Below are 24,408 nucleotides of genomic sequence, written 5' to 3' on the forward strand. Positions count from 1 at the left end.
GGGAGAGAATCAATTAAACTACTTTCAAATGAATAGTGGATGAAATGTATGACAATGTGGTGGGGATGGGGTTTAGGCAGAGGGTTTCTGCAGGTAGATCAGGTGGAGATACAACAGCAGCATCACACAGCGGAGACACTCTAGACTAGGTGTGTGTGTGTGTGTGTGTGTGTGTGTGTGTGTGTGTGTGTGTGTGTGTGTGTGTGTGTGTGTGTTTAGATCAGGTGGAGATACAACAGCACCATCACACAGCAGAGACACTCTACACAGACATGGACGGTGCCAGGCTGGACTGCATGTACCATCCTTTCTCCACACTGTACATCATGTGGCAAATAAGTGAAACCAATAGAAACCTGGACTTCCAAAAACAATTTTCCTAGAAAATGGAATAACATAATACCTAATTAGACTCAGCAAAGAATAATAAATAAAACTTTGGTGAATGAAGGATTATATCCAAACAGTTTAGGATCTTCTGTCACCATTGCTCAAGACCACTCGACTTCTGAGCGAGGATGTGGATCCTTCCTGCACTCTAGAGGATTATGGCTGCCCTTAAATATAGAAATCAAAATAAATATCTTTTGTATCCGCCTGCTGTTTTTGCTCTGAAACTATCTGCCATAATGTGCATGTCAATCCATCATACTATTGTCTAAGCACATCCTTTAAAGACACCACCAAGGTGTCAAACCCATTTCAACTGTTCAAAGTATATGTGTTCTTACTTCTCCATCGACTGGACAGAATCCCGAGCACAACGGAGAGTGGGAGACCTACTTCAGAGACCTGCCACAGGCTCTGTCGTCATTACTAGTGCTCCTCACTACGGCAAACAACCCCGACGGTACAGTCACTTTGCCCCCTTCACGTGTGTGTGTGTGTGTGTGTGTGTGTGTGTCAGTCACTTTGCCCACTTCACGTGTGTGTGTGTGTGTGTGTGTGTGTGTGTGTGTGTCAGTCACTTTGCCCACTTCACGTGTGTGTGTGTGTGTGTGTGTCAGTCACTTTGCCCACTTCACCTGTGTGTGTGTGTGTGTGTGTGTGTGTGTGTGTGTGTGTGTGTGTGTGTGTGTGTGTGTGTGTGTGTGTGTGTGTGTGTCAGTCACTTTGTCCACTTCACATGTGTGTGTGTGTGTGTGTGTCAGTCACTTTGTCCACTTCACATGTGTGTGTGTGTGTGTGTGTGTGTGTGTGTGTGTGTGTGTCAGTCACTTTGTCCACTTCACGTGTGTGTGTGTGTGTGTGTCAGTCACTTTGCCCACTTCACATGTGTGTGTGTGTGTGTGTGTGTGTGTGTGTGTCAGTGTGTCAGTCACTTTGCCCACTTCACATGTAGGTGTGTGTGTGTGTCAGTCACTTTGTTCACTTCACATGTGTGTGTGTGTGTGTGTGTGTGTGTGTGTGTCAGTCACTTTGCCCACTTCACATGTAGGTGTGTGTGTGTGTGTGTGTGTGTGTGTGTGTGTGTGTGTGTGTGTGTGTCAGTCACTTTGTCCACTTCACATGAGTGTGTGTGTGTGTGTGTCAGTCACTTTGCCCACTTCACATGTGTGTGTGTCTGTGTGTGTCTGTGTGTGTCTGTGTGTGTGTGTGTCAGTCACTTTGTCCACTTCACATGTGTGTGTGTGTGTGTCAGTCACTTTGTCCACTTCACATGAGTGTGTGTGTGTGTGTGTGTGTGTGTGTGTGTGTGTGTCAGTCACTTTGCCCACTTCACATGTGTGTGTGTGTGTGTGTGTGTGTCTGTGTGTGTCTGTGTGTGTGTGTGTGTGTGTGTGTCAGTCACTTTGTCCACTTCACATGTGTGTGTGTGTGTGTGTGTGTGTGTGTGTGTGTGTGTGTGTGTGTGTGTCAGTCACTTTGCCCACTTCACGTATGTGTGTGTGTGTGCGTGTGTGTATGTGTGTGTGTGTCAGTCACTTTGCCCACTTCACATGTGTGTGTGTGTGTGTGACTCAGCTCTGTGATTTTGCTCCAACAGTGATGATTCCAGCGTACTCTCTAAACAGAGGATATTCCATCTTTTTCATTCTCTTCAGTGTATTTGGTAAGTATGAGTTCAACTATCTTGAACCTTTTGTCATATGTGAAATGATCTTTCATAAAATTGACCTGTGGCCATTTTGAAAAACTATATTTCAGTGTCATTACCAGTGGAGTTATACATAATCTAATGCTATCACTTTTACAAACTGTAATATAACTACAGTTAAGATATCAGATAATAAAGCACTCTGTTATTAGTGCTCACATTTAGTCCAGCCACACAGTCTTGTTGTCAGAGGGGCAGATGTACTAGCAAATTAGCGCCCATTTTAGGCGTCATTTCATCACAACGTGCTCCTAAAAACATGGCAGAGTATGAAACTTAGTGACAGTGATTTATCACAAGGCCAGAAATGCCTTCCTGAATAAAACATTTTTTATATCTAGCCAGGTAACATCTTACATGGTTAAATTGTGTGTCATGTCAAAATAATAAAATTGTGTGGCAGTAGCTTGGTAGTTAAGCATTGGTAGCTAGAATTGGATCATTTCATGCCCAATGTAAAGTATTGCAGACATCTGAATGCTGGGATGGTCCATTCAGTTAAATTTAGGCTAATATTCCGTAGAATTCTGAAGCACCTTATGTGTGTCTGTGCACTGTGTATTTATTACCTTCTCATAGCCTGTCTCACCCTAGTATTGTCGGTATTGGCGGCGTTAGGTATGGTAGGGGCCATAGTTACAGCCCCAACTATGCTCTCTGCTGCTCGGCTCTCTGGCATTGGGGAAATATTCCTATCTAGGGCTTGCACAAGAACACGTGCTGCTGCCTCCACTTGACTTGACAGCCCCTGCTTTGGAAAACATCGTTTTAATGATCTGTTCACTAAAGTCCCATGTAAGATGTTACCTGGCTAGAGAGCAAACTAATGCAGCAAGCGTAGCTCTATCCATGTTAGCAAGGCCAAGGTTATGTTAGACATTGACTAGCTAGCTTGCTAAATGTTAGCCTAGGGAACACTTAAAATGACTAAACATGGATCCTGCCATTCTCAAGAATATTCAACCACGTATGATAATCGGTTTAATGAGACAAGCTATATTTCACTAACATTTGGTGGGCAGCTACCAGATGCCATTGCTCGTGATCTCAGGCCGTTACCGTTACTTTATGGAGTTAGATTAGTTTCATAATTCACAAACAAACGAAACGCGATTCAAACAAACGAAACACGATTCACGAATGTATTTTGTGATTCGCTGACACGCTTGTAGTCCACATAGACCAGATAATGTGATTGGCTAAAATTGGAAGAGATCTGATGCAGAGAATATCTTTTAGAAAAAATGCATTTGTGAATCTAAGCGCGTTAGGAAAGTTCCAAAAATCCACACACACGAATGCAGGGATTTGTAACTTGTGTTCGTCAGGTTGCAAACAAATGTCATGGGGTCATTTATTTGTGAATCATGAAATACATTTGTGAATCACGTTTCGTTTGTTTGTGAATCGCGTTTTGTTTGTTTGAATCGCGTTTCGTTTGTTTATGAAACTAATCTAACTCCATAATTCTCTGATGATTTTTAAGCACAAAATGATTACTTCATTAATTTGATAGATACAAATATGAGTTTTGACCCCATTCTTTGGGGTCATTCCAAACTTTTTAATAGTAAAGTGTGTGTGAGTGTGAATGTGAGTGTGTGTATATATATATAATTTTTCTTTGGTTTTCTTCCACCAGGAACATATTTTCTGATGAACTTACTCACTGCCATTATATACAACCAGTTTAGGGGGTACCTGCTGGTGAGTACTGGCATTGAGCTCTGTCTCTCTCTTTTGTCCATAGTTGGTTGCATTCATTGTTCTTAACAGACAGACACTAACAGGTAGTAATGAAGATAGAAAAAATATATATATACAGTATATACTGTATAATTGAATTGAATATATATAACATACAAGTCTTTCTCTACGTGTCCACAGACCTTTTCCAGGATTTTGAGGCAAATCTACTCTTGAAAATGAAAAAGAAATGATCCGAGTATCTAATAAATGTATTAATTATGAGTTCATTAGGCCATTATGAACTTTTCTGTTACTGTCCCAGTGCAGAAAATGATGCATTGCAATAATCAACAACAAAAATAATGGTTGACCTTTTCATTGAATAAGAATGGCCTCACTTTCAGGACTGCATCAGGGACTTAAAGGAACAGTCCACAATGCTGGCAAAAGATTATTGATATTTGAGCTGAATAACCAAGCCCCCTTCGGTGCTCCTTCGGCAACTTGTTGAGTCAGTAGTGTATGGCTCGGTTCAAGCCACTCTGTTGGCCATTTCCAGAGCCTTGGACTTCATAGGAACACCAAAGTGTTGTTTGAGCGCACACTCAGCTAGTGGACCGTGAACAGCAATTAGCTGAATTTGATCAAAAGTGCATTGGATTACAATCATGTACTCCTCCAACCTGGTGTGAAAGATACACATTTGAATCTGAGAGTACGCCCACATTTCTGTATAAACGGGGGCAGTTTCCCAAGAGATGGAGAAAAAATATTAAAAGAATGGCCTAGACCAATGATAAGCAAGTTTTTGAGGTGTTGAGCTTGAGAAAATGGCAAGATATGCTTTAAATATTTAAGACCCATGCATGGATATTCTGCAATATGGCTGAATCGTGAGGATTAAAAAAACATGTAAAGCTAAACATTAGCATAGAACTAAAGCATTATGCCTCGCTGTTTCAACTCTTCTATTACTGTCCTAGCACACTTGTTTCTGTTAAGAATTGCATCCCTGCTTGAGTTTCGAGAACTCTTCTGTTGTCTCCTATAGATATCCATCCAGACGTCCATTCACAGGAGGCGTTTGGGTGTTCAGGCAGCTTTTGTGGTCCTCTGCTGCCAGGGCCGAGCTCACACCAAACTACTAACAGGAGAGCAAGAGTAAGATTACGTCTAGATCATCGCACTCAAATAGCTCATTTTGTGATAATACTCACAGATTACACTGTAAATATGGCTCATGTGTGTGTGTTCCTGATGAGACTAATAGTATTCCATCCAACCATATTGCTCTCTGAACATTGAAATAGGTATGATGTCTGTACAGAGGTCTACAGAGGCATCTATAAACATCAAACATGAACCTGTCAGTACAGTAAAGCCTCAGTCATATGTTGTAAACAACCAAAGCAGCTGCTTGGGCCATAACGCATCACCAGCAGGTTAAAGCTGTTCAATTATCAATACAGTTACTTTTTATTTCTCTTAAATGCTTCAGGCTAGAATCATTTCCCCCATGACTTTGCCATGTGTTTGCAAACATGTAATTGGGATGGAAACTCTACAGCCTTTAAAGATGAGATCCGTGGGAATAGGTCTTTTTGGCAATAAACGGGATATGGGCATGTCAGACAGAATTTTTCAGCATTTCAAATGACACTGCAAACGCCATGAATTACTTGGGTGACTCTTTGTCAACCATTTGTATAGTTATCATTCTCAGAGCAAGTGTTTTAATGTGTACGTTTGTGGAAGCTTCTGTCTGCAACAACTGTATATTGTGTGTGTGTGTGTATCTGGATGATGTAAATATGAGCTTTCAGCTACTGACATATAAATAGTTACTACTCAACTATATTACACAGGATGTACATGTTTTGAATGAACATGATTTCTGTTGTCTCTTTTTAGTGAGCAAGTCCAGGTGGCAGCTGTGCTGGAGGTGATGCAGAGGGTGCAGATGAAATCTTACTACAGACATGCCATCATAAAGGTGAACTATTAATAAAGAGTCAAACAGTTCCTGCTACAGTATGTTTATCTTACTACAGACAGGCCATCATAAAGGTGAACTATCACTAAACAGTTCCTGCTACAGTATGTTTATCTTACTACAGACAGGCCATCATAAAGGTGAACTATCACTAAAGAGTTCCTGCTACAGTATGTTTATCTTACTACAGACAGGCCATCATAAAGGTGAACTATCACTAAAGAGTTCCTGCTACAGTATGTTTATCTTACTACAGACAGGCCATCATAAAGGTGAACTATCACTAAAGAGTTCCTGCTACAGTATGTTTATCTTACTACAGACAGGCCATCATAAAGGTGAACTATCACTAAAGAGTTCCTGCTACAGTATGTTTATCTTACTACAGACAGGCCATCATAAAGGTGAACCATCACTAAAGAGTCGAACAGTTCCTGCTACAGTATGTTTATCTTTTATCAAACAAGGCTGACTTCAGTCAGTTCTTTATTGCCACAAGCGGCACACTGCAACACACACGTGTATTTTATGGAGGCGACACAGGACACACACACACAAACACACGCACAGGCCTGAAGTCGCTGTGAAATGTACGCTCTGCATTTCACCCATCCCGGACCGTCCTTCCTCCAGGACCCCCCAGGAGCAGTGGGCAGCTTTTCAGCGCCCGGGGACCAAGTAAACCGTCCGTCTCGGTCACGGACGGACAGGAGAATGTTATGGTTATGGTCATATTCATTTTCCATATTCTTTGTTCCTGCCTTTCTTAGAAAATAGCTGCTGATGGCTGCCTAACAGGGCAGGCATTCCAGAGGTTGTTTGATGAGCTGGACAAGGATCAGATAAAAGAGGTGAAGCTTCTCCATTTTGTGTGTGTGTGTGTGTGTGTGTGTGTGTGTGTGTGTGTGTGTGTGTGTGTGTGTGTGTGTGTGTGTGTGTGTGTGTGTGTGTGTGTGTGTGTGTGTGTTGGGCGTGTTGGGCAGGTATTTGGGGCCAGACGCTTCACAAACAAATCATGTGGTGTTACAGGAAACATATGAACTACTGTTTGTGATTTATTGGCAATTAAAAAATAAGTTAAACACATCATTTGAAGTCTTTATGCACTGTACATAATCACTGCCTTTCTTGATGACGACTTGTGTTATTACATGCTATTGCGGAGAGTTAGGATTAGGTCTTGTGTAAAGGTAAGTGATGTACAGTGATATGTCCTTATATGATTATTGCTTTTTAAAATTCGAATTCATTCTTGCCAAAGAGAAGTTTGTTCTTGAATGTACTTCAAAAGTCTCTGTTTTAAACAGTTTTAATGTTATCATACCCACTGTTCAGCATCCTCCTAAGCCAGAGTACCGTCAGCTGTACCTACAGCGGCTGCAAAATGGAATCAGTCACTATTCTGTCACAGTGTTGGGCAATGCCCTGGCTCTGGCCAATGTCATCTGCATATGTGTGAGTAGAGCTGCCATTGACTCTAATGTTGTTGAACTGCCATTGAATCATTGGAATCAAATGATCGCTCTTGAAGATGCCTTTATCAAACAGAGCATGTTACAGTATGTGGTACAGAATGAGATGTTTTAGGGTCGAATGTGATGAGTTGCTTGGTCTTGGTCTGAATGATAGACTATCTAAATTAAATTGATTTGAAATACTAATTGGAATCATTTGAATACTAAATTAACATAAGATACATTTAAACATTTTATGTTGATGATATGGACATATATTTGTTGAATGACTGTTCAATATTTGATATTTGCCCTATGTAATTCTTCCACCATTTCCATTGCCTCACAGACTGTTTTAGTTCTGGACTCTGAGAAAACGGTTACAGAACGTGATGATTATTTAGAGGTATTTACCAACACCCAATTGATGTTATTTAGTCTGTGAATTACTGTGATGACTGTGTGTTTTGTGAAAAAGCAATGTAATAATGTAATCTTTACTTTCCAGGTCATCAATTGTCTATTTATTTTATTTTACGTTTTGGAGATGGCATTAAAAATCTTCGCTCTTGGGTGGAGAGGTTACCTGTCCTACAGAAGTAATATCTTTGATGGGGTGCTCACCATTTTACTCTTGGTATGTAGTCTGTCACATTTATGATATAGATGTGGAATCTTAATATGTGAAAGTAGATGCTCAGTAGATGCTTTGGCAGCTTTACACTTCAAAGATAACTGATCAGATGTTTTTCTGTCATTTAGATGCTCCAGATTTCAATTTTTTCCGTATACAAGCTTCCTTTTTGTCGCCGGTAGGTGTTGTCAAAACATTTTGGTGTGTAAATCAGCAATGCCTTCCTTTATTAAGATGTCTTTTGTTGATAGATGTGTTCTTCTCTAGGAAAGAAAAGCATGGCCTCATGTCTCTGTGGGAGATGGTTCGGCTGATCAACATGCTTATTGTTTTCCGTTTTCTGAGGATCATTTCTGACATAAAGGTAAGACACACCAACATGCACAAACAGAATAATCATTGCAGCAAAAATGGGATGGGCGGCTTCATTAAGAGCTACTGATTGGGAGTTATCAATCCAGCTGCCAACCCAAGGCCCATCCCACCCCTGGCTCTGCCTGGCCCTGATCATCAGTATTTCAGGCATAGTCAGTTTACGCTGAGCTTTATGATTGACACTTGACTAGTCATTGTAATCAGGGACAGAAAGAGGATATGGTGCATGGCACATGACCATATACCATCAAAATGATTCTGAAGATTATATCATAAACGCATACATCAGAAAGTGGCGAATTGTTGCATAGTGTTGCTTTGCATTTGCACTGTACTTCCCTCCTCCACCCTGGCTTGACTGCCACACCCTCCTCCAGCCACTGAACATTTGCACCAGAATGTTTTTTCTACCACTTATTACTGTATTAATCGTACTTATACCTACAATACGTCTTAAATATAATATTACTAATACCTGTTTCACTTCATCTCACTTATTACCACCACTAATACTTACACCTGCACTTTACATATACTTATCATACCTACACTTCTTACCTCAATTGCTGCTATTCTTGTCCCAATTACTGTTCATATTGCATATCCATTTCTTACTGTTCATATTGCATATCTATTTCTTACTGTACATATCTATTTATTCACTTATTACACTTTACATATGCACATACTCTGCACTTTTTGCTATTTTGCACTTCTGGTTGGATGCTAAACTGCATTTCGTTGCCTCAGTACTTGTACTCTGTGCAATGACAATAACGTTGAATCTAATCTAATTTAAGGCAGCGTTTCTCAAAGTGTGGGGCAGGGCGCAGAGACGTGACAGGTGGGGCGCGAATGGACGCGATGAACGGGAGATTTTCCCGTTGCAATGTCTTCCTTTATATACAATAAAGATCATACACCCCATCGCACTAAACAACCACACTCAAACAAATAAATATTGTATTAATTAGCCTATTAAGTAATGTGACCTAGAATCATAGTGCGGACATTTTGATTGACGTCGTAGTATTAATTGCAGCGGGACAATGAAAAAAACTTTCCCGGAGCATGAAAGTGTAGTGGGCGATAGGCTAATGTTGACGTTATGGATACATTTGTGACACGAAATGGTTGGTGATTCAGTACCAGTGGCCAAAAAATCCACCTAAAAGAAAATTGAAAATTTCAATAAATTAGATAATTTTACATTACATTACACCACAGCTAACTAATGACTGTGGTCAGGCAGGTTCCTGATAACCAAATATGTCATGGACATGGAATTGACATGGAATTAACTTTGTCCTAAAACTGCCGGATACACCACTTTTCATACAGTGCACACACACACAAACAGACACACAGGAGAACAAAACAGAAACATAAGTCATAAAATAATACAATAAAATAATGATGTCTGTAGTTTCGATCACAACATGCGGTGTGGGGTTGTATCCTGGGTATGAGTATTTGCATGTGACGATGAGAGGATTGGAGGTTGTGGGATGTTCCCAACCATAAGCACCAAAGCGAACAAAGCTAGTTACTATCGGCCTCCTCTCCTGCAATGTAGCCTAACCCAGGATCTCCCCATCAACTATTACACATGTTTTTCTCACAGACTGTGAAGAGAACATTTTGTTGACTAAGAAACAGAATCTCAACTATTCTGTAATGTCCTACCCTTTTTATTATAGTATTCCAATGTCATTATATTTATAAGCTCCATCCCAATGTGTTTGTTTACAGTTAATGGCTTTGGTGGCAAGCACTTTAGTTGACTTGGTGAAAAATCTACGGGCTTTTGCAGGAATCCTTATGGTGAGTCAATTCCTTGTTGTGTTATGTACATTTCTGGATATAATATCTACATTTTTATTGATAAAACAGATTTTTTTGTAGAACAACTACTTTCTGTTCACACATTGGGTCTGTTCTTGACTTCCAGGACACACTGCAGTTACTAGCTCTAAACGGGTAGATGCTATGGCCAAAGGCCAGTTGTTCCACACCTCTCGTTGTCAAGCTATCATATTCCAGCATTCTGTTGAGCCTTAGCTTTGTCAAATCACTGTGATCCTGAGCCCAGATGTAGTGTAACTGTACCAAAAGCTATTGGCTGTACTCACTTACTCACTGTTCGTAAGTCGACTGATTTGTAACTCTTCCACAAAGTGAATGTTCATTCAAACATCCGAATGAACTTGATCAAGGCGAATTGATATGCAAGTGTTATGCAATCAAAAAACTGGAACTACTTAGCAGGTGTGCAAACATTTCTAAAGAAGGCATCACAAAAGGGAATTCAACCAAGCCGTGGTATAAAAGTAGCATTCAATTCAATTAAATTCAATTCAATTCAATTCAGCGCCACAACAATACAATTGTCTCAAGGCGCTTTACAGAGCCCAGAGCCTGAACCCCCTTAGACCAAGCACAATGGCAACACGGGCAAGAAAAAACTCCCTGTTAGTCAGGAAGGAACCTTAAGCAGAACCAAGGCACATAAGGGGGAACCCATCTGCTTGAGGTCGGCCGGGTGGAGATAGGAAGGGGGGAAGGGGGAGGGTTGTGTGGCCGAAGGGGAAGGGAAACAACAGGTGTTGTACACAGCCTGCATTTGGTAGATGTACATTATTTTTATATATATATATATATATATATATATATATATACAGACATCCGGTGGTAAATACATAATACAGACAAGACCAGTTTAGTGGGTATACACTGTGCTCATAGGGTTACTGTTACAGGGGTAAGGGGAGTAGGAACAGAGAAACATGTCGATGGTGGCAATAATATATATTGTATATAAATGCTAGCATAGGGTATGAGGTAGAGTAAGTGTACGGCAGTGGTGGGTGCAATTGGCCGAGGGTTTCTACAGGTAGACCGGGTGGAGAGACTACAGCAGCGTCCCATAGCGAAGATAGTCTAGATTAGGAGAGTAAGAAAAAGAACAGAGTGAGTGGGTAGAGTTTGGCTGTCCATATTGGAACATGCTATAAGGGAGAGAGAACATTTTTGTTAGTAGACATCAATTTCAGAAACAGATAAGGAGATACCTTTGGGTAGTAGATTTAACAGAAGGCAATATGGCCGTTTTATCAGTGTTATTATAGGCATTAGCAATGTGATAAGAAAGGAGAGGGAGAGAGAGAGAGGCTGCCTGGATAGGTGTATGGGAATTGTATTTAGTTAGTTTTGGTACATGCAGAGATTTTAGTCATAAGCTTTGTAAGGGTGCACAACAGTGCCCAATTGGCTGGTGACAATCGCAAAATGCGCCGTTGCTGTACCCGGGATCTGTCGCACTCCTTCACGGTACAACATACGCTGTCTGTAGCCCATAACTAATACAAATAAAACAGATACAAATATAATGCCAGCTAAAGGGTAGTTACTGATAAGGTATAGTGCAGGTGTGTAAATTGTACTGTTGCAAGATTTAGCATTTCAATCTTTCTGTCTTTTTGTGCATCCCACAGCTGTGGCCTGAAGGAATATTTATTACTTGTTTTTATTACATTATATAAATTCAGTTGCTTTACATTATATTGAATTGACACTTTTACAATTGAGGAACAGCAATCAAGCTACAGAGAGTAGGCAAAAGATATAATTCTAGTCAATCTGACAAAGGGCAAAACAGCAGATAGAAGAAGTAAACAGGAAATGCGAGAGTGTTGGGGGTGTTACAGGTGTTCAGAAAGGAAGTGGTTTTCAAGTGAGTCTTGAAGAGAGGCGCTCCTGCTCTGATGGTATTTGGTGGAACCACAAATGAGCAACAACAGCCTGGACACCGACTGCCATGTGTGAAGGGGTGGTTATGCCAGACATTGTCCTTTGGAGAAATGCAGTGGGTGAGAAGGAGTGTAAGCCTATATGATCTATTCTAGGTAGATGCATGCAGACCCAGTGGTCACTCTACAGGCAAAAATTATACTCTTTTCAGACCAGTGACCCGGATCGGACCAGGGTTATTTGTAACCTCTTTTCGTCAATTCAGACCAAGTCAGTCGACGCTGGCTATACCCAGGTTCTGGCGATTCAGATTGGACCTGGGTTGCAACCTGGGATAACATCAGATACCGTCTGTATATTTTAGTTTTTGTACATTTGAAGCTTTTTCATCTTTTGGAATTTGTTAATGCAATATTTTCCATTATAATGGTGCTATACCAAATGAACGTGTTCGCTAACATTGCATTGATATCAGAGTAAGCCCTGGCTCTGTTGATGTCCTATTGTTTCTCTCAGGATCTATGTGAAGCCATTTAACATCACCTGCAAGTGGTTGTGATCACTTTGAACCCGAGACTGCCTTTTTTTGGTGTTCATTCATAAAATTCCTTCCAAAAGACTATTATACTTTGAAAGAGGACTTGATTAATAGGTGAATCCCGATTTCACGAGATTTCTTGAAGACGTTATCTGAAGTGATATTGTTCTCAGAAGGTGTTGTGTTGCCAATGGATTTAACCCATGTTCCTGCTGTTGAAACTTGTTCTGGTGCCACCGAATGGTAGTGGTACCATCTACGCTGTCAAATGGTTGCTTTTCTCTTCTGCAGGTGGTTTACTACGTGTATGCGGTTCTGGGGATTTGGCTGTTCCAGGGGGCTATTTCTCCACCAGCCCATGACAGGTACTTAACACTGATGAGAAGGATGAGTACAAGACGACATGGTTCTATTTGAATGTAGCCAACTCTCTGCCCTAAGTGCAGGGATCTTTGATGAATGTTTGATCTAAGTCAGTGCTCCTCCAGCCCCTTGGTGAAACACTGGGAAAATATAGAGCGAGAGAGTAGACAAAGAACAACAAGCCTAGCGGTCAAAAGAAGAACTCGAACATAGGTACAGCTAACCCAAAAAAGAAGAGAAGACTCATGACCACTCCTGAGCTTGTTGAATTGACTTGTTGATGTTGAAGAGGGTTCTAGTGAACCAGGTGAACACTTGAGGATGCCCCTCAGAGAAAAAAGTACAGTGTGGACAGATTGAATTGGGAACTGTCGCTGTGGTGAACAGCGCCCTGAGAGGTCAAATGGGCGGTGCAGAGTTCAGTGCTTCAGAGTGGCAGTTATTGGAGCAAGAGAAAGTTCACCGTTGTTGATGTCTGAGGAGCACCAATACCTCCTCCGATGTTGCTCAGCCATCAAGTGGGTGAGGAGGAGGTTCGTGTGAGCTATAATCTGCTGCACATCTCCCTCCAGGCCTGGAACCGCCTGCTAGAAAACCAGCTCTTCTATTAGCAGCAGAATGTGAAGCAGGGTAGTGAAACCAGCTCTTCTATTAGCAGCAGAATGTGCAGCAGGGTAGTGAAACCAGCTCTTCCATTGCAGCAGAATGTGAAGCAGGGTAGTGAAACCAGCTCTTCCATTGCAGCAGAATGTGAAGCAGGGTAGTGAAACCAGCTCTTCCATTGCAGCAGAATGTGAAGCAGGGTAGTGAAACCAGCTCTTCCATTGCAGCAGAATGTGCAGCAGGATAGTGAAACCAGCTCTTCTATTGCAGCAGAATGTGCAGCAGGATAGTGAAACCAGCTCTTCCATTCTCCTGCCTCAGCAATACACATACAAACCAGAGATCTAATCAAATGTATTACATGTATTAGCAGCTAGAGATGTAATCAAATGTATTAAATGTATTAGCAGGTTGAGGTTGTTCAATACAAAAAAATGTAAAACACAAAGCACCGACAGTGGTCACAGTAACAATAACAGAAAATAACTATTTTGAGTGGAATAATACAATCTGCCATCGTCCAATCTGCCATTAATATGCCATAGTCCCCAGATGGTTAAACTTTCTAAATAATTTTTACATAAAGTTTGTTTTTTGGCAAAAGCAGCGCATTTCATGTTTCAGAGTGCAACCATGCAATGGATAGAAGTTTATTTTGAGTGCAATATTTAACATTGCTGAAAATTGCAACAAAAACAACCCATTAATTAGCAATATTAAACATCTAAGATCATACCTTGGAAAATCCCGACCAGACTACAGTACCCCTGAGCATGAACGTGCCAGTGCTTTAACCGTGTTTCAGAGAAAAAGAGATGATAGCAATTGGAACATTACCATGTATATGAAATCATGGAAAAAGCCAGAGCCAATGTATTAAATACATTATGGTAAACTTGTAACCAAAGAACCCCCCCCCCCCTATACAACTCCTCATGGTCAGGCCCCTGAACCTGGAGAGGGAGTCTGTCCTGACTGCATCCGTCAAACGAACACCAAGATGACAAGAAACCCTCTTCAACATCAGGCTCAGTGGTCGATAGTCTTTTATTCCATGGCTTGGGGCTTTTCTTTCCACAGAAATCTTTGACTGGTTTGACTTGTGTTTCACCAAGGGGTCCGGGGAACACCTTCCCAGGTGTCTCAATATCACCACTTCCCAAGATCATTCCCACAAACTCCTTAACTAACACAATCATTCAAATCCATCAACATCTACCAAAAATCCTCACATCTTCTCCCGAAACACAAAGGACGTCTCACAAAATACATGACCTCTTGACCACCAGACCAGCAAAATTAATTATCAAAGTTAATTTGACATAATTGTATCTATATCACTCACACACAATCGTGACTATAGGGGTCAAAACGTTTACAAATCTGGCAAAACTAGTTTTTGAGGAAAAGTTAATATTATGCTCTCTCTATAGCATCTCCAATTCAAGCATGGAAAACATATCAGCTAACTTCAGCATGGAATGTGGTACATATGAGCAACTGGAGTACTGGCCCAACAACTTTGATGACTTTGCAGTAAGTTCTTTGAGTTTTGATGACTTTGCAGTAAGTTCTTTTGAGTTTCGCTCCACTACTACAATTAGTTTTCACAGCTACTTACGTAATATACATACAAGTGCATACCTTATTTCCCCAAAGTTCAATATCAATTGTCAGATATAACCTGCTGTTTGTTGTGAGACTATCCTAAGAATATCCTTAACTTTTGTTTTTTACTTTTTGTCAGTCTTCTCTGGTCATGCTGTACAATATCATGGTAGTGAATAACTGGCACGTGTTCACAGATGCCTACACCCGATATACCACAGAGTAAGCCAGCAGTTGCCACTGCACTTCCCCAACATATTAAGTCCTGAGATCTTACTCTGATTCTCCACTTCACCTGTATGTGATGGCAGTATTTGCCTTGTTTTATCTTTTCAGATGGTCCAAGGTTTACTTCGTCTCTTGGTGGTTAATCTCCTCTGTAATGTGGGTTAACCTGTTCATCGCCCTTATACTGGAGGTAAGAGATAAGTTAGTAGCAGAAAGTTTCCTTTCTTCCCTGTTTATAAACCCTTCGTGCAATTTTTGGCCTTGTAGCAGCATTATGACGATAGGCAGACCAAGCACCATACATAGACTACACCATTCAGGGCTTTGTATGTTAGAGGTTGTCAAATATTTGATGTCATGATCATGAACAGGGGTAATAAAGCTGCACCCAGGGTTGGTGTTATATACACAATCACACACACACACACACACACACACACACACACACACACACACACACACACACACACACACACACACACCTGTATAGATGTCACACTGCCCACACTGCCGCGCCAATTCACTTCATGCACACACACCTCCCTGGCCCACCTCCCATCGCAGTGTGCCCTACACACTAATGCTTCACGCTGGGGTCCTTCACAGAGGGGTTCACTGGTTCTCTAGAACCATTCATAAATCATTCCCTGTGAGCATATTGTACAATTAGCAAATGTTTTTTGTTATGTTAAAATATTTGTGATTTACTGAAATAAATCAGCATATTCAGAACCCTGTCACACTTTTACTGTGTGCTTAGCAAATTCAGTAAAATGTGTCAATCTGTCAAGAGTCTGTCACTGTGAATGGATGCTGACTGCTTTCATGCTCCTTCACAGAACTTCACATACCGCTGGGACCGCAGTCATGCATTCACTGTTGTGGATGTGGAGCGAACAGCCTACCAGACCTCAGTACAACTGATGTTCAGGTCAGTCAGCTGGGCCACATATGTATCCTCCAACTACATGGAAGAGTTTGTACGCCATTGTTTTGCTCTGGCCCTTTTTGAGGTGCCTCTCTGATGGACTGCCTGTGTAGAAATGCATGACATTGTGGAGTATCTGGTTCTCAAATGTTCAGCTGGAGAAATAGTAATGTGCCAAATACCATTTTCTGATCCACTTTTGTTTACAGGAAGATTTACAGGAAGGTTCTTTGCATTTTATGCAATCTTTGCAACTTAACAATTGAAATGATCTCAAGGCACTTTACAGAGCCAAGGGTCTTACCCCCTAGAGCAAGCACACACACACACACACACACACACACACACACACACACACACACACACACACACACACACACACACACACTATACAGAGCATTTAGTGCAATGGCACATCGTCTTGAATAGGCTGACTTCAGTGACCAAGCTCATAACAATAGCATATACGCCTGTCCTCCATAATATAGACACAAAGACAACGATAAACATAGCGGACCGGTCATTCAGCAAACACACTGAACTCAATAAACATAAACAACAATACACAGAGGCCAGAATAAAATGATTCCATGAGTGCATAAATGTAAAAGAAAACACGTCAAATCAAAATCTTCATTTAAACCAGTGTGATGTGTATCCCAGGTATGCTGTCAATAGGCTTCTGTTCTTCAAATCTTTCAGTTTCCAACCCCACCGCTTCCACGCGGTGTGACTTCCTCTATGCCTCTGCATCTCAAATTTTGAACAGTGTGTTTCTAGTCTTTGACATGCCTGGCCACTGGTGAATTTGGGCTGAACTTGTGCTCTTCCTTACGTAGCCTCGCCCACATGGACACATGTTATTTGTGTTGCTTGTTCTTATTTAATATATCCTTAATATTACGCTCTCTGATGGGTAATCAAAGGTAACGTCTTTAACGTCTTTGATTTGACATGTTTTCTTTGTTGCCCGCCAAAATGCCAACCCCACCATATTAGGTAACAGTAGTGGCGAACATTAAGGGCCTGGCTACTAAGCCAAACCATCATCAAAATGAAGAAAAAAAAATAGGCTACATTTATTATACATTAAAATACAGAATTGTTTCATTTTGGAATTCTGACTGTCTTCGATAGCACTTTAGATGTGCTGTGTGCAGTTTGTTTTGATTTTTTCTCAACTGAAAGTAACTATTGAGATATCAAAAAGTTAACAAAACAGTATATCACAACTAAATAGTAATACTTCAACATAAGACTTTAAGGTTTTGAGTTCATTGTGTTGTATCAAATCACCATTTCTCCTCAGCATATCAAGATGTGAGTGTTTTAGCCATATCACCCAGCCCCAAGTTTCACACACTCGAGGTTCTCTCTCACACTAACAGATGGTGTTTGCTCAGCTTTGTACAGTAGAAGCAATAGAAGATGAACACTTTCTACATGTAATTTATTAACTTCTTGATTGATTATATTTACTTCTATTAGCTGGAGCCTCTGTCTCTGGTGTTTTTGATAGTGAAAAGTTTGAAGTTGAAAAGGAACTTCATTTGGATCAGTCACTGTTTCTTTCGCAGACTTTCATCACCTGCAGATGCAGATACTTTGTGTGTGGGGTAACGATGTGACCCCTAATGCTAGCCTTAATTAATATACAGACTTTCACCACCGGCACACTTAATGTAAATGCATCACATGCGTGGCGACAAAGGAGTGTGAACAATAGATTCAAGGAATTGATTATTATTAAATACATACTTAATGTCATGATATAGAAACACCAATATTTTTCAGATCAAATGGTTTTTGAACGGTGACCTCGCCAGAAAATACCAGCTTTGTGAAGCTTGCGGTATATAGTTTTTTGTGTGGACTGCAAAGTGTTGCTGGCTGGACCTCATTTATGCTTATACTTAAACAAGTACGGCATTTTCTGGGGTGTCTGGGTGTTTTGTCCAATTTGTCCACCCACTGTATATTTAGATGAAGTGAACATCTGATGCTTAGTCTGCCTGAAAATCAGGCATTGTAGGTTTGTAGGCATCTAGTTTACACTACTGAACGAATGAATGAATGACCTAATCTGTCTACTGTATTTTCTTATAGTGCAGTCACACCTTACCTGGCATACATTTTTTTAAGGGGGAACATGCACGAAATTACTGCACCGGTTGATGTGATTTGCTTCAATTTGTTTAGATCAATCACATACAGTATGGATATGTATTGAATATAAATTAGCTATACATTAAATGTGAAGTATTTTGTCTCTCCTCAATCCTACAGAGAGCATGTGCAGGAACCTACAGAGGAACAGCTGGTGGCCACTCTACAGCAGCACCCTCATCTGCATCTCGCTTGGTGACACAACACACCATTTATGGTCCGCTATACCCTGAAGTTCTTCTGAACTGGGCCTGATTACTTGGCTTTGTGGAGCTACTCAGGGTAGAAATGCCAGTGAAAAATAGAATTATATTGGATATGCATATCAAGTAACACGATCATAACCAAATAATCTAAAACAAAACAATATTTATTTATTTTTATAACTAGGGACATTTTCATTCAAAGGGGCTTTTGATATTAAATTATATGATCAATATATCTAGCGAAATATAAGTGTACTCTTTAAATGTTTAAGTGTCTCTGTTGAATGGTGCGTCTCGGACAGCAAAGCCAGTCAACATTCCATGTTTAATACATGTCATACATTTAGCTCAATCAAGAATCAATGCACCTATTTCAAATAAACTGAACCACATTAGATAAAACCAAATGCCATTCTTGATACATCATATTGCACTGCAGTTTTTTTCTTTACAAATGTAATTGAATTTTCTTCACTGAACTTATATTGCTTTACTGATATTACTGAACTACTGTTACTGTACTTACACAGAGATAGAATACTGGAGAAACTCTGACATCATGTTTTATTTTTACACTGTGCTTGTCAATGATGTCCAAAGCTTATTTATATGAAACACAAAGGGACAATCATACCTGGTGATGGTTTTCATTTGCTTTTGATTCAATCATTTGTCTTTGTTTAAGATCATGCTTCACTTCAAGAAATCACTTAAAATCATTTGCATCAATATTGAATAATTTGTATTTAAACAAACACATATAGAGATTGTTTAACATATTTTGTTTTCAAATTTGTTTTTGTTTTATTTTATGTACTTGTGTATTTGTGGGCTTTGGAATGCCATTGTGAACTAAAGCTAAAAATAAATAAATAAATATACATATGTAGCCATAATTGTTGATCATCAGGGTCCAACTCCGACATGCAATTTGTACCAAACGGCCAAAGTTTGAATGATTCATAGAATGGGCTGTAGTATGGCAAGTGCCACTACCAGGTGAAACACCATATTGTGTTTGAAGTCGGCGGTAGACCTAGGTCTAACATTATTATGCATGAACAAATAACGTTGCAAAATTACCAAGTTTGAGTGTCAAAGTTTGTTTTTAAACTACTGAAATAATGTTTTGTATTGGTGTGAAACAGAATAAAGCCAGCACAGATACCTTGAAGTCCTCCCTCAAAACCACTTGAGGTATTAACAAGCAGTAGACTAGTTTGACAATCCTGCATTTGAACTAATCAAACTAATTCCCAGGACATAATGCATGTCATGTTTGAGGGTGTTGCGCCAATGGAAGTTAAGCTTCCTTGTTCTGTCAGGGGAGATAGAATTAGATGTGTTCAATTCAGACATTCAGAGTTTTCCTTACTCACCACTTTATATAGGGGATACGCCTTGTCCTGTTAGTGTCAGCAATTTGGCAGCTAATGACAACAGATTGAAACAGTCTTGTGGGGCAAAGGTTAGTACTTAAAAAAAAAACGTTTCTTTTGAATGATGAATGGACATTGATTGCGATAGCTCAGATAGTTCTTTCTCCCATTATTTCTTCACAAACTATACTACATACTAAAGTATGATTGAGCATCACCTGTATCAGTTCACACAACTTTTAAAACGAATGTAATATCCAAGCAGCATTCCACGATAGTGAAATTTAATTTCATGGTCCTTTAATGAGGAGTATGTCTGTGCATGTGAATTGAGCCAAAGCACAGTTATTTTAAGTAGTGGGATTTAAGTTACATTTTTAAAATGCTTGCATAGGCGGAGATCCCGGGGGGGACGGGGGGGACGTGTCCCCCCCTACCATAAAGTTGTCCCCCCCCCCAACAATCATTGACATTTAAAAAAAAAAAAAAAAAAAAATTTTTAAATAAAAATACGACGACACAAGCGGTGCTAATTATAGATGTAAAACAATGTGTTTTTTAAGTGTTGAAAAATCATGTTCCCCCTATTCCTCAAAGTGGTTTGGTTCACATGCTGTTTCCACCGGCAGGGCTACCGGCAGCTCCGTGTTTCAGTTAATCAGCCCAGTAGCCTACACGGTCAGATTGTCAGACTGTTTCCTACTCTGTCCCCTGTCGCTGCCGCTATGATACACGATATGTAAAGAGATTTACCTCATTCTCGAACGCAGTAAGAACATGTAAAGAAGAACTTTTTTTCTAAACTCCATTTACGAAGTTCCAATCGATATGCACAAGTATACATACGTTTATTAATGGATTGGCATGACAACGTGAACGTTTGCCGATAACACACGCATGCCTCTCCAGATTTGTTAAATTATCTGAAGTTAAATGAATGTCATCTTTTTCTGCGGTCGATGAACTATGCTGGTATTGTAATATGGAGTGGCAATGGCGCAGGAGGTAGAGAGGTCGTATTATAATCAAAAGGTTGCTAGTTCGATTCCCTGTTGAGCTGTTTTATAACTTATTTTGAGCATCAAGTTCTCTTGAACTTTGGACATTATTTGTCTGTGAATAGATATTTCGTGTTAGTACATTTAATGCTGTTTAGATAATTCTAAAATGACTTCGAATTTCTGTTTGTAAATGTGATAAGAGAATTCGGTATTTAGCAGTATATGCTAGCTCTCGTGAAAGCAATTTTTTCATGTCCCCCCCCCGGAATTACACTCTGAAATTTGACCATGTATTGTCCCCCCCTACAATGAAATGGGATCTCCGCCCCTGAATGCTTGTAAATCATTTGCAAAACATCAGTTGCTTGAATGTTGTCAAAATTAGGTTATGAGAATGTTAAGGCTAAATTAAGTTTTTGTGGACATGGACATCATACAATCTTTCGTCTTTGTGAGATGGGTTATCCGTAATGGTAATAAGTGGGAAGACTATGATTTATCTTTGATGATACTTTACCTGTGTTTTGGATTGATATAGGATATCTCTGTGATGTATTCCTCTTTTCTTGCTTTTGAGTATCAGCATTATAAAAAAGTGAATTTTGAGAAAGATATGTTTGTATACGAAGTGGCAGTGCCCATTCTTGCCCAGGCAACAGAACTATGACACGAGTTTATTGATTACACCACAAATGTTTCTATTAGTTTCAAAGAAAGTGTGCTGGTGCCAATAACATAATCTTTGTGATATTGCGCAGAAATGGGCCTGGGTGTATAAATGTATCATGAGTTGTGGTTGAGGTCATAGGTTCTCTCTTCCATACTGTATATTGTACATGACTTCATAATAGCTACATGATTGTGTTGTTTATACAGCTTTATACTGCTTCCTTAAAGCAAAATAAGTACAGGATTCTTTACTTTTACTTTACCCCCCTGGTAAATTGAGTGGTAAAATTGTAATATAAGCAGTTCATGACCATAATTTTGTAGACATGTCCCATATCAACATACTAAAATCTTATCTTATCTCTTTATGTCAACAATGTGTGGCGGTGTCTTGGGACAGCAGAGGACAAACTGACTGGATGACGTGTCTGTTCAGGAGCAATGAGTCTTGTAGCTGTGATGATGACGCACAATTCAGAGTGCAACAAAAACTGATCTTGAAGGACAGTGCATTAATAATGATTACGAAATGCAAGGATATTTCATTTTATATCCTAGACTGACACATTTAATCTAAGTACCCTGTAGGTGAAATTGGTACCAGCCTCACATGGGAGTACCAGACTATTTAGGTACCTTACCCTGTGAGCAGGCGCCGGGTGAATGTGGGTGCAATTGTGTGTAAATTGTGATACCGTCTTTGCGAGGGCCACCAAGACACACCGGTGCTGTCCTTGCAACAGCAACAATATGTTGGTGATCTCACCCGATTGGACAGGCATCAACCATTCAACACAAAGGCAGATCAATTAAGTTGAACACCTAGGGAGCGCCACACAAAGTGTAGTGTCCTCCACAGTGGTCAAAATAATGATAATCCACAAATCAGTCTCATTAAATATATCAGTCTCATAAAATATATTATACTATCAATTTGGAACTCTGATTAATAATTAAATGAATAACTACAACCAAAGTTACCTTATTAATAGTATGGGTGAAGGTCATTGGAGTTCTGAATAGAAGAGGTTGGCAACGTTTATTCTTGTGTAACATTAAATAGACCAGCGTATATAATCAAAGTATTTATTTACACAATAATAAGAAATAACACACGTAATATGTAATCTAGCTAAATGTAACTACCTAATGAATTGAAGGAGTGTGGGGATGTGTAAGAGAGAGGGTGTGTGTGTGTGCAAGCTTGTGGGCTCGGGGTTGCGCTGTTAGGAGCGCGCCAGAAAGAATGTGTGTGTGTTCCTTTGTTTGATCACCGCAGTTCCGCGTGCATGTGTGTGCACGTACGCGAACATACATGTGATGTGGAAAAAGGACGAGCCTATGTGCAGCGCGAAGTTTGAGTATTCTCTTTGCGTGTGTGGGTATGTGAAGGCCAATGTATATGTAATCATGCGCGATTAAGATGCCATGTTAGAAGAGGGAAATGGTCAGTGATGCATGCAAGACCCGATGTGTCTGAGAAGCAATCCTAACGATAACCCTTAAATGGTGTGGCGAAGCCAACTACCAACTAACAATGAAAATATATTAACAGTTACGTTCAGTAAACAAAACAGGTGAAAAACATGAACAATGGCATGTAAACAGTCTTATGCTTAGCCAGGTTGTGAATAGCTAGGATAGCTAAATGCCCAGTCGAAGTTTACCAGTCTTTTGTGAAAAGGGTCGTGCTGGCGAGTCCGATGTTGAAACGGCAGAGAAGAGATGATGCTGTCCGTAGCTGGAGAAAGTTGTCCTTGCTGTGATGTCTCTGTTTCACTGCAGTTTAGGTCGGAGGATTTGACCGCTCGTCCCGTTGCAGTTTCCGCAAATCTGTTGCTGTTTCCTATTGTTAGCTGCTTTTGCTCACTTAGCAGTTCGTTGACTGAGAGATCTTAGGCGTGTGTCGGCCGTAAGAAGTGAGAGTGTTCTCTTTGTTGCGAGAGAACAAAGAGAGAAGGCCTCCACCGGTTGACGGTGGTAGGAGAGACGGTGTGCTCCAAGCAATGCTGGAGGTGCGGAGAGGTCAAAGAGTTGTGTGCCTGGCAGACGCCGGCAGAGAGAGAGATCAAAACGTTGCTCCTCGGTCGATGCCGGGAGGGAGAGAGAGAGGTCACATCTGGGAAGACGTGCCTTTTGTCCAAGCTCAGGGGCGTGGTTAAGAATGCATCAGGTTACATTTTTTAAGTTTTACGTAGGTTCCGGGTGAAACCACACGCAAGTTACTGATTAAAGGCAAACACAATGGACGAATTCCAGGTGTACCTACAACCCTTATGGGCAGAAATATGCCACTGAAATAAAAAAAGCGCTTACTTCCACATGAGTTAGACATGGTCCACAGACAGTACTTTGCTCTTCAAGGGAAAATAAATTGTCAACTATTATCCTATGTTATGGGATTCTGCAGATCTGCCATATGTACGTGTTTTTTGTTTTCTTTTTTAATCTCCACCCCTAACTGGAATGTACCACAAATGATCAACAGTATACGAGTATTTTGTACAAAGGTAAAAAAAAAATGACAAAGCAATGTGTTTGCAGTAAATTAAAGTAATACATATTCTCTTCAAATAAATAATAACAGAATTTGTACAAATGACCAATGGCAACAATAATGTTCTGGGTCACTTCATTATTAGAAGCCGGGCGAAACAAAGGGCCTCATTTATAAAATGTTGCGTAGAAACCATCCTTCATTTGATCTCAGACGTTTTCCGAAATGA

The 24,408-nt window shown here is 40.2% G+C and overlaps 1 protein-coding gene across 2 annotated transcripts in view; it reads left to right on the top strand.

The window, feature by feature from the left end:
• LOC105913315 (two pore calcium channel protein 2-like) overlaps positions 1–19,514 on the top strand; it is a 34,443-nt gene extending 14,929 nt beyond the window's left edge. For both annotated transcript variants that reach the window (XM_031569763.2, XM_012842367.3), the window contains 18 exons: positions 751–850; positions 1,988–2,053; positions 3,741–3,805; positions 4,839–4,948; positions 5,699–5,780; positions 6,551–6,631; positions 7,116–7,235; positions 7,584–7,640; positions 7,743–7,871; positions 7,997–8,046; positions 8,136–8,232; positions 9,996–10,067; positions 12,823–12,896; positions 14,931–15,033; positions 15,245–15,327; positions 15,442–15,523; positions 16,173–16,264; positions 18,548–19,514. In XM_031569763.2, the coding sequence (XP_031425623.1) occupies positions 751–850; positions 1,988–2,053; positions 3,741–3,805; positions 4,839–4,948; positions 5,699–5,780; positions 6,551–6,631; positions 7,116–7,235; positions 7,584–7,640; positions 7,743–7,871; positions 7,997–8,046; positions 8,136–8,232; positions 9,996–10,067; positions 12,823–12,896; positions 14,931–15,033; positions 15,245–15,327; positions 15,442–15,523; positions 16,173–16,264; positions 18,548–18,626 (1,542 nt within the window). In that variant the 3' untranslated portion in view covers positions 18,627–19,514. The remainder of the gene's footprint in view (positions 1–750; positions 851–1,987; positions 2,054–3,740; positions 3,806–4,838; positions 4,949–5,698; positions 5,781–6,550; positions 6,632–7,115; positions 7,236–7,583; positions 7,641–7,742; positions 7,872–7,996; positions 8,047–8,135; positions 8,233–9,995; positions 10,068–12,822; positions 12,897–14,930; positions 15,034–15,244; positions 15,328–15,441; positions 15,524–16,172; positions 16,265–18,547) is intronic.
• The last annotated feature ends 4,894 nt before the right edge of the window (positions 19,515–24,408 follow it).

The sequence above is a fragment of the Clupea harengus genome, chromosome 6 (assembly GCF_900700415.2).
Source record: "Clupea harengus chromosome 6, Ch_v2.0.2, whole genome shotgun sequence".
Classification (NCBI taxonomy): domain Eukaryota; kingdom Metazoa; phylum Chordata; class Actinopteri; order Clupeiformes; family Clupeidae; genus Clupea; species Clupea harengus.